Below are 13,825 nucleotides of genomic sequence, written 5' to 3' on the forward strand. Positions count from 1 at the left end.
TTGTCAGACAACAACAAAGTGACAAAAAATAAGATATTTATTTAATCTCCATAACAATAATGCACAAAAGTTTAATCATATATCTATTCAGAAAGAGACTCAAGTGAGCAACATAATCCCAAATAGCCATATTATCAAAATAGCGTAAAAACACAAGAGGAAAATTATATTTTGCATTTTGGTGCACATGCTATTTAGTAAGAGAGGTTCCCCTTTTCTTTTTCTTTTTCTTGTCCCTGTCAATCTCAAAATATTTGTACTTCTTGATTGGGTATTGTGATTTACAATCCTGGTGTTGAAATTTGAATATTTTGGCAAGTGAAGGTTGAGATAAGTTGGCAGATAAGTTTAATAATTTAGACCAAAGTTGAGTTCAATTGCCATTAAAAGATAATATTTATTGACAGAAAATAAGAATTAGAGATCGATAGGAGGCCACTCACCGTAAAAATATATTTGGCATTGTTCCTACGGTAGGAATCGAAAAATCTTTTCTTGGTTAGCCTCACGAAAAAAAAACGATATTTTTTTACTATTGGTTTAGCATCATTGCTAATTAAATATATTGTGTGATACAAATAATCAAATATAGTTATGCTTATCTTGCACTGTGTGTTAGATATGGAGAGAAATTAAAAAAAATAACTAAAATTATTGTTCTTCAAGCAAAGACAGAAATTTTTCAATAGCTAGATAATCTCCAACAATAAATAAAAATTAAGAACTTTTGCCAAATCAATCAAACATTACAAGAATAAATAAAAAAATCACGAAATACAAAAAGAGATTAAAACTCTATCCATGCTACTTGATTATATGCATATGTAGCATCTTATGTAAATAAAAAAGAGAGAAAATTATGGACGTGCCTTTCTAATCCAAGTAAGATCAAATTTGTAGGGCCAACATATGTATAGTTTAAATCGAAAAAGAATTCCATCATTAAATAATTTACAATCAGATTCTTAAATTATATAAATATTTAAGGGCATAAAAGTCAATCAATATTTCGGGGATATTTTAGTCGTTCAATATTTAACATAAATTATTCGTACTTTTATAATAATATAGAATAGATATAAATAGATTATGTGAATAATTTAATACTAAGAAATAGCCATTCATTAATACGTATTAGTTTGACTACTACTTTAAGTACGTATCTAATTTAACTTTACCTTTTTAAGAAATCAAAATCCAAGGTCTATAAAGATTAAGGACTCGTTTTGACCATAGATTTTGCCAAAATTTATTTAGGTTATTTTTTGACAAATACATATTTGTTCATAAATTTTATTTATATTTTGACAAATTCCCAAAACCCAAATCCCAAAACCAACTCAAGCCCAAAATATTACTATTACATTTTTAAAAAATTACCCCAAACTTTTGTATTTTATAAAAGAGTCCACCATTTATTATTTTGTAACAATGTTGCTTCGTCTTCTCGGTCATCTGCATAACAATGTATTATGCAGTAAAAAACTGAAATTATTTTTACTAAAAACTAAAAAAAACTGAAAATATTTTTTTTTTAATTTTTACAAAAAAACTGCTTTAGAAAAAATTGAAAAATATTTTCTAAAACAATATTTTTGTAAAAACAGAAAACAAAAGCTGAAAATCAATTTTCTAAAGTAATTTTATTTGTAAAAACTGGAAAAAACTCATTTTTTTTTTACTAAAAACTAAAAAAAACAAAAATATTTTTGTTTTCCAGTTTTTACAAAAAAACTGCTTTAAAAAAAAGTTGAAAAATATTTTCTAAAATAATATTTTTGTAAAAATTAAAAAATAACTAAAAGACAATTTTCTAAAGCAATGTTTTTGTAAAAACTGAAAAAATAAATATTTTTTTTCCAGTTTTTAATTGCTTTAGAAAATTACTTTTAAGTTTTTTTTTTAGTTTTTACAAAAATATTATTTTAGAAAATATTTTTCGGTTTTTTTAAAGCAGTTTTTTTTGTTGTAAAAACTGAATTTTTTTTTTTGTTTTTTCAGTTTTTTGTATTTTTTTTTTAGTTTTTTCCAGTTTTTACAAAAAATAAAAAATTAATTTTTGGATATGGGTAATGAGTCTTTTTAATTAATTAGGAGATATTTAGAATTGACTAACAGGACGATGACATCTGTCCCTCCATTTAAATGAGGGTATATTTGAACCCAAAGTATGACTGCAGGGGTATAGATAACCCAATAGTATAACAAGGGGTATTTTTAGACCATTTTCGAAAGTAGAGGGGTATATTTGGCCCTTTGCCGTATAATGAATGTTATTGATGAAGGTACTGTTTGGTATTTGTGATAGTTTTTAGAACTTGTGGGTATAAGTCATGTTTCATATTTTTTTTTTTTTAAAAAAAAAAATGTTTTTAAAACTGACGTCCAAACATATTTTCATCTTCAAATCAAACTTCACCCAAATAAAAATTTTCAAAATAAATTTGAAAATATATGACCAAAAGCTAGTTAAGTAATCCGATTCTGAATTTGGTCACTTGCAATAAGTCAAATCACTTAGTCGTCTCTACAATCGAGTAACAATTTTGGTGGTCATAGCTTTATTTATTTATTTATTTTATGTGTGTGGGGTAAATGCCAATGAAATCACTTTCATATGTTCATCTCGTGACTATAACTCTATTTTCTGTACAGATAGGTCCACTCACCATATCAATTGTACTACTATTATCGGTTGACAATATTTCATCACTTATTACTGCCTCCTGCGTACATATATTATATTTAATGCTATAAATTTATTTAAGAATTACTTTCGCTCATTTCAATGAACAATTTACCACTCAATAATTAGATTAATCAAATATAATTGAATGTATTGAAAAAAAAGCTACAATTGAACGTAATTACGTTGAAAATATAAGATTTTAATGTTCAAAACTATATTTAGTTAACAAACATTTACTTTGAATCACTTTGTGCCATTCTTCTTAAACAATACTCCTAACAACATATTCAGTGTGATCCCACAAGTAAACTCTCGGCTCAAGAACATGTCATTTTTTTTTAGCTTAACTTTTACGCATTGTATGTATAATTTTTTTTTTTTTAAAAAAAAGGTAGATTAATTGCTACAATGAAAACATATATTTTTTTTCCCTTTGAAAACCAAAAACAAAATGTATCATAAGACTGGGTCTAATAAATACCATCTTATGAGTTTCATGAGTTTCCACAAGTAAATTGAAGTGCAAAATTTTGAGAAAAATGTTAAAACAGAAAAGACTTACTGTCCTTGTTCCTACGCTCCATTCACGAGCCTTATTAATTTATGTAATTAAAGACCAAAGTATTTATTTTTCCCACCAATTAATTCATCATTGCCCACCTCATTTCTCAATGAACAAGAACACAAGTGAAAAATTCAAGAAAAAGTGAACCATTTTCTATTAATTTTTTCTGTCTATTATTCTGAGAAAGTATCTTGGTTTTGGCATTCAAATGGAAAGTTAAAGCACAAAGAACAAAAAGAAAAGCTTCTACTACTACTACAGATTCTGACTAACAGCTTGCTTTCATTTAAAATTACTCCCTTTTGACCCTAAGTTCTAACTCTCCTTATTTCAAACCTTGTGACCTCCATTTTTTTAATCCCTTTTTTCATAACCCCACATTGCTTTTGCCAGACACCATTCTTGGGAATTTGACTCTTTTTCTCACTTTCTTCACTCCTATATATATACACATGTTTTCTCATTTTGTTGTCAGAGTGCATTTTTTTTTTCACTTTAAGCTTGTGCTTAGCTGCTGCTCTGTCCAAAAGCTTAAGTTTTTGTGAGGTTTTGATTTAAAGTTTTGAGCTTTAGATTACCTTTTCTGTGCTTGAGGGTGTTTCAGAATGTTTAAAATAGTTTAAAGTTGTGAACTTTAGATTCTTGAAGTTTCTTTCTTCTTCTTATGTGACTACAAAAGCTTAGTTTTAGTGAGGTTTTAATTTAAAGTTTTGAGCTTTAGATTTCCTTTTTGTGGATTTGAGGGTGTTTTTGAGTCTTTAAAATAGTTTAAAGTTTCAAACTTTAGATTCTTGATGATCATTTCTTCTTCTTATGTGACTACAAAAGCTAAGTTTTTGTAAGGTTTTGAATTTGAGGTTGTTTCGGAGTCTTTAAAATAGTTTAAAGTTTTGAACTTTAGATTCTTGAAGCTCATTTCTTCTACTTATGTGACTGCAAGAGCTAAGTTTTTGTGGGGTTGTGGGGGGTTTTTAAGAGTCTGAAATGTCTAAAGTTTTGAGCTTTAGGTTCTTGAAAATGGAGTGGAGGGGGATTTTGTGTTTGGGTTTCTTGGTAGGTATGTTTCTATTGTCAGAAGTCACTGCTGGTGCTGTTCTTGTTGAAAATGATAAGCAAGCTTTATTGGATTTTGTTAACAAGTTGCCTCATTTGCACCCTTTGAATTGGGATGCAAATTTTTCAGTTTGCAAGAACTGGACTGGAGTGACATGTAATGAAGATGGATCTAGAGTAATAGCACTAAGGTTACCTGGGGTTGGGTTCAATGGTCCAATTCCTAATAATACTCTTAGCCGTTTAACTGCATTGCAGATCTTGAGCCTTAGATCTAATGGTATTAATGGTACTTTTCCTAAGGATTTTAGTAACCTCAAAAACTTGTCTTATCTTTATCTTCATTACAATAGTTTCTCAGGTCCTCTGCCTTTTGATTTCTCTGTTTGGAAAAATCTTACCAGTTTAAACTTGTCACACAACAGATTCAATGGCACTATTCCTAGCTCAATTTCTGGTTTGAGTCATCTTAGTTCACTGAATCTTGCTAATAACTCACTTTCTGGTAATATTCCTGATTTGCATTTGCCCAACTTGCAGCTACTGAATTTGTCAAACAATAATCTTATAGGTAAAGTGCCAAAATCACTTCAAAGATTTCCCAAGAATGTGTTCATTGGTAATGATGTGTCTTTACTTGACTATACTGTTTCAAATTCTCCTGTTGTTGTTTCTCTGCCTGAGCTACCAAATCCAAAATCCAAGAATGTTAGGAAATTGAGTGAGAGGGCTTTGCTTGGGATAATAGTGGCTAGTAGTGTAATTGGGATTCTTGGATTTTGTTTCTTGTTGGTTGTTTGTTGTTTTAGAAGAAAAAAAGAAGATGGTTTATTTCCTGGTAAGATGGAGAAGGGAGATATGTCTCCCGAGAAGGCGATTTCGCGGAGTCAAGATGCTAATAATAGATTAGTTTTCTTTGAGGGTTGTAACTATGCATTTGATTTAGAAGATTTGCTTAGAGCTTCTGCTGAGGTATTGGGAAAAGGCACTTTCGGTATGGCGTATAAAGCAATATTAGAAGATGCTACCACTGTGGTTGTGAAGAGGTTAAAGGATGTAGGTGCCGGGAAGAAGGAGTTCGAGCAACAAATGGAGGTGGTTGGAAGTATAAAACATGAAAATGTCGTTGAGCTTCGAGCATATTACTATTCAAAAGATGAGAAGCTTACTGTCTCTGATTATTTCAGTGAGGGTAATGTTGCTGCAATGCTCCATGGTATTTCACTTTATGCACTCGCGAAATTTCATAGTTCTTAACTTTTAAACTCTGTCATATTCATACTGCTTTATTGTTTGCTTTGAATAGGTATATGAGTTAGTTTTGCAAATATGATTGTTAAAACCAGTTTTTTGCTATCCCTAAGTGATATCTCACAATCAGACATGTTAAAGGCCAGTCCGGTGCCGCGTTCACGCAGGGTCCGGGAAGGGTGATCTAGACAGCTACCCTAATGCAAGCATTAGTGGTTGTTTTCACGGCTCGAACTCGTGACCTATATGTCACATGGAGACAGCTTTGGCTCCCTTCAACATATAGCATTCGGACATGTTAATTCAGTGAAGAACATACAGCAAATCAGAAAGGCATAGAATCTTCTAATCTAAAAGGCCAACTAATATAATTTGTTGTGTTATGTTTGGGACAAAGATGTAAGTGGGAATCCACTGAGGTATATTGTAGGTTCCATATATTCTCTTTCCAGCTTAATAGTTAGTTGTCCTTAAAAAGTTTGGATGATCTTGGCATGTGGTTTAAGCATCTTTGTGGGGTAGTGAACTCCTTTCTCACAACATATTTAACTATACAAATCTTTGTCACTAGTCTTTCATTTCATCCACTAGTTGATTGAACTATTTCATAGCATGTGGATAATCATTTCTGATTTCTGTTCCCTTTTATGGTAAGTCAAAATAATTCATGATTTTGTCGAGAAGCTTACTTTTTTCCTAACTTTTTGTCCATCAAGCAAATATATATGATGTCAAATCTCACAAACAGCTAAGCTTTTTAGATAACTAGTAGGACCTGATTTAATTAAATAGAAGTCTAGAATAGTGAATCCTAAGCTATTGTCAACCTTATTCTGTATAGTATCTTTTACGAACATCACGACAGAATTCTTTGTGGTTATGTTTCTTTTTTACTCCCCCAATTTTGGTGTTAGAGCTAGGAGTTCTGTTGCCTTTCTCAAACCAAATGGAAGGAAATGATAACTTGTAGAGAGTCAATGGTTTAACTTGTACAAAGTCAATGGTTTAACTTGTAGAAAGTCAATGGTTATCTCCTTATTGTATTTTAGTTAAGCTAACCTAATATTTCATCTGAGTGTAACTTCGGCCAAAAGAAAAATCATCTAAGTGTGATGTGTAGCTTTTCATTAAGATGATGAGTTCTGCAATAGATGTTTTAACTTTTAAGTTTCATCAACCCAGGCATTCTGATTACTCTAATCTTCGGCATGTTATTCAATGATAACTAAAAAATGAACAAATGAGAGAACAGAGGATTGAACCCCCGATCCGTTGCTTCTGTTAAAAATGGAATGTTGGTACTTTGGTCTAATGGGGCACAGGTAGGTCACCTAATTACTGAAAATCTTGACTCTGATACATGTTATCTCCTTTTTTTATCGTCGTTTAAGGTAATTGGTATCTTTGTCATCTCTGTTTGATCACTGCATTACCTGTTATTGAGTAATGTTTTTGCTACTGGCTTGTTGACTATCATCTATGAATATACACCTTGTAGGTAAACGGGGAGATAACAGGGTCCCTTTAGATTGGGAAACTCGACTTAGGATAGCCATTGGTGCAGCGAGAGGTATTGCTAGAATACATGCCGAGAATGGTGGCAAGCTAGTCCATGGAAACGTCAAATCCTCAAATATCTTTCTGAACTCTAAACAATATGGTTGTGTATCTGATGTTGGTCTGTCATCAATAATGAGCTCGTTAGCTCATCCAGTTGCTCGTGCTGCTGGTTTTCGTGCCCCAGAAATAACAGACACCCGAAAAGCCACACAACCTTCTGATGTCTACAGCTTCGGCGTGTTGTTATTGGAACTCCTTACAGGTAAATCCCCCATCCATACAACGAACGGAGATGAGATTATACACTTGGTCCGTTGGGTTCATTCAGTAGTCCGAGAGGAGTGGACTGCTGAAGTATTCGACTTGGAACTATTGAGGTACCCAAATATAGAGGAAGAAATGGTGGAAATGTTACAGATAGCAATGTCTTGTGTGGTAAGGATGGCTGATCAAAGACCAAAAATGTCCGAGGTCGTTAAAATGATCGAGAACGTTCGGCCAACTGGCTTAGACAATCAGCTTTCATCTGAAGGCAAAACAGAAAATTCAACACCAAGAGCAGCCACACCTGTGCCTGAGACACAATCTGATACCCAATGAGCTACTCTAGAGCATTTTCTTTGTAGCCATTTTTATTACTGTTTACCATCTTAATTCATGTTTAAATGCTTACTTCACTCTCTCAGTGAACAATATGAATAGTTGTAACTTGATACTAGTTCATGGTTAGAGTGTACCAAAGATACTATTTTAAGGTATTCTTGAAATTGTACTCTGATTATAAATTCTAAGTTCTCTTTCTCACTCTCAAGATATTATCTTTTCCTTGTTCTTGATGCAGTGATCGCAAATACATGGTGTGAATGTTCAACAAATTCAAGGTGGGAGAAATTAAAAAATAGCCAAATTTACGAGTGGTAATTAAAAAATAGTCACAGTTTCAAAAGTAATCGAAATTTAGTCACTTTTCATGTAAAAGATAAATCTGAACAAAAACATTGTTCAAAATCCGGAAATATTCCAGCATAATGTGTTAGAGTTCGGATTTTTTACATATAAACTTCCAGTATAAGGAATTTCATAATGTGCTGGAGTTCCAACACAATATGCTGGAAGTCCATACACAGGTGCTCCAATCTCTAGTATATTATGCTGGAACTTTTCGTGTGCTGGAATTCCAGCATAATATGCTGGAAGTTCATACACATGTGCTCCAATCTCCAGTATATTATATTGGAACTTTCTGTGTTGCTGCAAAATAATGACTATTTTTTAATGACTTTGCAAAGGGTGACTATTTTTTAATTACCAGTTCGAAAACTGGCTAGTTTGTACTATTTTAATATTCAAGGTTTCCAAAATTCGAAATGTGTGCGCTTCATAAAATATATACATGAATTAGGCACAATGTTCATTTTCTTACCGTCGGACAAGATATGTCAAGGAATTACACCTCTACTGCTAGAATAAACTTCATCTGATAGTAGGCTTTAAGTGGATTCTATGGATGGTGCACACAATGGAATCTTGAGCGCATGCAATGTGCAGCTATATTCATTGTTCTCGACTCGAACTATATATCTGTGTAAAGAATTTACTAGACGTTTATATGCATCCACAAATAAACGGCACTTAATTCGAACAGTACTAACCAAATTTTTTATCAACCTTTGATGATGCAGAGTTGTGATCTAACGACATAGATGAACTTATGACAATTATCTGAAGGTTCATTTTGTATGAGAAAATAGTTTGGTATTTTTTTGCTAAGAAATTTTTTATATGAACCTTGGGCCTTATATATCGGGCTCTTTAAGTTAGTCCAAGATAGGAGGGGTGACCTGTGTTTCAGAAAAAGTTCATATGGTTTCGTGGATATTAAACAATCGTGCGAGCTATAGATAGACAAACTAAGAACTTAACATAAATAACTAAATCTTGTCGCTTAAACTAAAAAATAGTCGATAAATATATAATTTAAGTATAAATCATATATAATCTGTGTATAATCCATGTCTATCTTAAAAAAATTAAGGTATGTTGAGTAATTACACCAAGGATGGTATCGTTATTTACTCTGAAGAAACGACCCCACAAACTACACTTTCCCTTTCTCTTATTCCACTTCAACACTATTTCTATTTTTCTTAAACTTTATTGCGATATAATCTTTATTACTCCATCTAATAATCAATCCAAAGCCTTTCGGTACAGAATTTTCTTTGTTATTTAAATGACGAATATATTCACATTTACAACATTAATTAAATCACTTAATCTTCACCCTATGATACTATTAAATACTACAACTAACATCTCCATATAAAACCAAAAACATTTTACTTTAAATTGTAACTTGTTCTAGAAGTAATAATTTGCGAAAAGAAAGAACATAAATTGGATGTATACTACAGTTATTGAAGAAATAAAGGGATCTAAGTGTAAAATGTTCAAACCATTTGGGGCGTAGCTGTAAGTCGGCCAACAGAGATACGAAAGCCTTTATTAAAACAAAGTTCTGAGTTCAACATTGTACTGTTCGCTTCTCAGAATCTGAAAATTGCATCTTTGTAGTTGAATCTCTCAGGTAAAATTTTCTTTTCTCTTCTTTCTCTTTCTCTAGTTGTGATTTTTTATACTATGCATGTCTTCTCTGCATGTATGTTTCTTCTATTGGAAAAATTATGTGACACAACAAATTAAACATATATTGTATATTTTATTTACTGTTTGTAGCAATACTTTGAGAAAATTACCATTCGTAGAGATAGTTGAATTTTATAGCAAATCTGCTTGTAGTACTAAAACAAGAAATCAATTAGTTTGAACTGTAACGAAAAAGCAACAAGCTCTTGTAGCTTAGTTGGTTAGAGCACAAGCTTAGTAAGTGAAGATCTTGAGTTCGACTCTCAATAATAATATTTTATTTTTCTGTATTTTTGTATTTCGCCTTGGTTGTATTTGTTGCGCGAACGAAATATTCATTGCGCGTTTGAATACAATTGAAAAATTCCTCTTTCTTTATTTACAGGTCAAACTCTCTATAATAGTCATCCTTTATAACATAACTTCACTATAATAGTCATATTTTCTTTAGAACCAATTATTCATGCTATGTTGTACTATATATTTTCTATAACAATACTTCGCTATAACAACCAAAAAATGTTCAGAACAACCGAGGTTATTATAAAAAAGTTTGACTTGATTTATTTATTTATCTATAGAGCTGATTTGGGTTATTTTACTTATTTTTTGTAGAGGGATTTGGTCGAGGATGGCGTCCAAGAGGATTCTAAAAGAGCTCAAGGATCTTGTGAAAGATCCTCATGTCTTTTGCACTCTTGGTTTGTTTCTAGAACCTTCTTTTCCTTTTACTTTGTCCTGAGGGCTTTGGTTTAATGGCAAGAGCGTAATATGTGATAATGTGAGCTAAATGCATGTACCAGGTTCAAACATGTAAATGTTTATTTGTAACCGGTGTTTACACCAAACCAATTAATTTAACTTTGGTAGTTAAAAATTGAAGTGAAATGGTTAAGTGATAAATGTGTGTACCGAATACGCATGTTTTGTATTTATTGATTTGATGTAAACATCGAGTGCGAATCCTGCCGTAGATGAAAAGTTGGTATTTAAGGGGAGAAGGTGGAGGGATGGACTTATTATTGCGGAGTTTGGAGTTTTGAACCATGCAATACTAGCCGTTGCAATTCTAAGTCATAAAAATAACCTTCTTTTCTTAGTTTGAACTTTTGTTTTTTTTCTTCTTTTGAATTAGTAGTGATTCTTCATCCCCACCCCCACCTCCACCCCCCACCCCCCCACAAACACAAGTTAACCGCACTAAGATTTATCATTAGGTGCTCTCCTATATTATAGCAACCGCCAAGGGAGGTTTTTTTTTTTTTTAGAGGAATCTGTTAAAAATAGTCAATTATATGTAGTTTGTTTTGTATGATATTGGTTGGACCAAAAATGAGTGCCTTGTGGAGTAAATTAACTTGTTTGGCTTTTTGATGGTGGGAAGGGTCGAATTTATTTGAAGGTTATGTATGATCTTTTGGTGTATGAATTAGTTTTTCAACCTAAACAAAAAAAAAAAAAAAAAAAAAAAAAATTGGTCCTTGAAAATATTTGTTTGTTTAGTAAGGTTGGCAAAAGGAACATATAAGTCCGGTTTGGGTTGGGGAGGCTCCACGGGACAAGGTTCTAATGTTTGGAAATGAGGTAAATAGGGTAGACGTACGTTCCTCTTCCCCAGCTTACCATGTCGATGCTCACATAGGTGGAGTCAGGATTTCAAGTTTATTAGTTTGGGATTCTAGTTCTTTTAAGTTACTAGGTTCTTAACTAATAATTTCTACATATTTTTAGTGAATTCTTTAAGACAAATATAGGGTTTGGTTAAAGTTTCTGGATTCGTTTGAACCCGTAACATACAAACTAGCTCCGCCCCTGCATGCTCATGCTTGAAATTGTTTACGTTCTGGAAAATGGTTCTCTGGTTCTCTGTGCTTTTGTGTTTGCGCGCATTTTTTAGGCAAGCTGCTGTAGATATGCTTGCACTAAGCCTAAATGCCCAAATAACAAGTAAAAATGTGTCTTAAGGTTGCATTGAAGAGTTCTCTGATTGTTATGCTTTTGCTTCCTGTTGTTTGTATTTAGGTCCAGTTGCTGCCGACGATTTGTTTCACTGGGAAGCAACAATTATTGGTCCACCTGATAGTCCCTATGCCGGTGGAATGTTTCTTGTTACCATTCCCGGTGCACTGAGCTCCCGCTATGCGCGGGGTCCGGGGAAGGGCCGGACCACAAGGGTCTATCGTACGCAGCCTACCCTGCATTTTTGCAAGAGACTGTTTTCACGGCTCGAACCCGTGACCTCTTGGTCACATGGCAACAACTTTACTGGTTACACCATGGCTCCCCTTCACATGCTCATAGGCTCCTAATTGTTTAAATTGTGCAAAGGATTCTTTTCACAGATCAAAGAAGCTATCGTTTTTGTTTTCTTGGCTTGTAATTTTGCAGTATCATTGAGTTAACAAGTATATTTGTTCATGCTAATCTTCTAATGAATATACAGATATTTAAGCTCATTTGCTAGGGAGAGAACTGCTTACAATTGATATGAATAGTTGTCTGGCTTAGTACATTGGTCTAGAAGAAGTCCAATTTATATGTTAGATTCAGTTGGATAAGTACATTGGTATAGAAGAAGTTCAACAAATGTACCAATCAATCGACAACTATGCCTCAACTCCAAACTAGTCGGGCGCAATGGCGGAGCCACATGCGCCCAAGGGAGAAAATATGTTTATATACAATATAATGACACCCCTTAATGAAAATCCTGACTCCGCCACTGGTCGGGCGTTCAATGTGAAATTTTTTATTATGGGAGTTGGGTGTCCCCTGAAGAATGATTTCTGTAATGTCTTTGCATTTTCTTGTTTTTAAAAAAAAAAAAAAAAATACTCTTTTCCCTGGACAAATTTATATGACAATACGAGATAAATGTGCAGATAGCTTTTAGGACAAAGGTTTTCCACCCAAATATCAACAGCAATGGTAGCATTTTCCTTGACGTTTTGAAGGAACAGTGGAGCCCAGCGCTTACAATCTCCACGGTGAAGTTCATTTCCTGTTGTTCCCATTCTGATTTAATCTTTTGTTTTTGCTTCTTATTTATATGTTTTCCTGTTTTGCTGAGAACGTTGTCAAATGTTATTTCAATGGTGGATCGTGAGGACTTTTACGTCGATTATTTAGTTCTTGTTCTAAACTAACATAAGTGAGTCAAACATAGGAGATTAAAATACATTTACCTAATGAAACTCTAGCATCAGTTGAATTTCTTCTTTCTTTTTTTCTTTTTTGGTATTGATGGTGTTCGAGTTAACATGTTCACACGTCGACTATTACACTGGGTACCTGCTGCTTCCCACCAGCGCAGGTACCAGGTAACTTTTCCCATCAAGTCTTAGGCAGATGGGAATAAATTAGTTAGTGTTTTTGGCGGCTGATGTTCTTCTTTCTAATTCTTAAACTTAATATGTATTCAAGTTGTTCTTTGTTTTAAACATCTTTAAGCATAATCGATTGATCAAGTGCGGGCTGGCATGTTTATTTTTGTATTTGTTCGTTGCAAGGTGTTGATGGGAGATTGCCCATATGTACAAGACTGATAGAAACAGGTACGAAACAACTGCCAGGACTTGGACCCGAGCGTATGCCATGGGTTAGTTAAGAGAGTGTGATTTTGGGCATATTATCAGCGGTATGTTAAGAAAATGAAGTGTTTCTTATGCATAATCAGCTCAAGGAGAAAGGTTATGTTGTTGCTTCTTGAAACACTTCAATTTTGCTTTTTGGTTTGTGTTATGATATAACGGTTTTGTAACTCTATGGATGGGTTTAAATTAAGCAAGTTTGACCCTTTAAGTTAACTAGTTCTCGAACACGTGCTGTATTCCATGCTAATTAGTTCAGATATTTTAATAAAAATATTATAATTAGTGTATTGAGTTGCACAAAATTGAAGACAAATAATGCAAGCTCAATCTGATGAATGGTGAGCCTATTCAACTGATATTTATTATTATTGCAAGGCACAATCATACTAAAAAATTGCTATCAAATGAATTTCAAAAGTAATATTCAAATGACTTCAATTCTGTTAATTATTCTTATAATATCAATAT

The 13,825-nt window shown here is 32.9% G+C and overlaps 1 protein-coding gene and 1 long non-coding RNA gene across 3 annotated transcripts; both read left to right on the forward strand.

Annotated features, from left to right (window-relative positions):
* The first annotated feature begins 3,342 nt into the window (after window positions 1-3,342).
* On the forward strand, window positions 3,343-7,929 carry LOC107788581 (putative inactive receptor kinase At4g23740). Its single transcript, XM_016610262.2, has 2 exons — window positions 3,343-5,523; window positions 7,057-7,929. The coding sequence occupies exons 1-2, from the start codon at window positions 4,239-4,241 to the stop codon at window positions 7,716-7,718; spliced, it is 1,947 nt and encodes a 648-aa protein (XP_016465748.1). The 5' UTR covers window positions 3,343-4,238; the 3' UTR covers window positions 7,719-7,929.
* A 1,731-nt stretch (window positions 7,930-9,660) lies between these two features.
* On the forward strand, window positions 9,661-13,570 carry LOC107788577 (uncharacterized). 2 transcript variants are annotated; one of them, XR_001648664.2, is made up of 4 exons: window positions 9,661-9,705; window positions 10,380-10,465; window positions 12,647-12,751; window positions 13,274-13,570. It is a non-coding gene; the product is annotated as an uncharacterized LOC107788577 (long non-coding RNA). The 2 variants fall into 2 exon arrangements; XR_012706060.1 differs by having other exon boundaries at window positions 12,647-13,570.
* The last annotated feature ends 255 nt before the right edge of the window (window positions 13,571-13,825 follow it).

Source organism: Nicotiana tabacum, chromosome 23 (genome assembly GCF_000715075.1).
Source record: "Nicotiana tabacum cultivar K326 chromosome 23, ASM71507v2, whole genome shotgun sequence".
NCBI lineage: Eukaryota > Viridiplantae > Streptophyta > Magnoliopsida > Solanales > Solanaceae > Nicotiana > Nicotiana tabacum.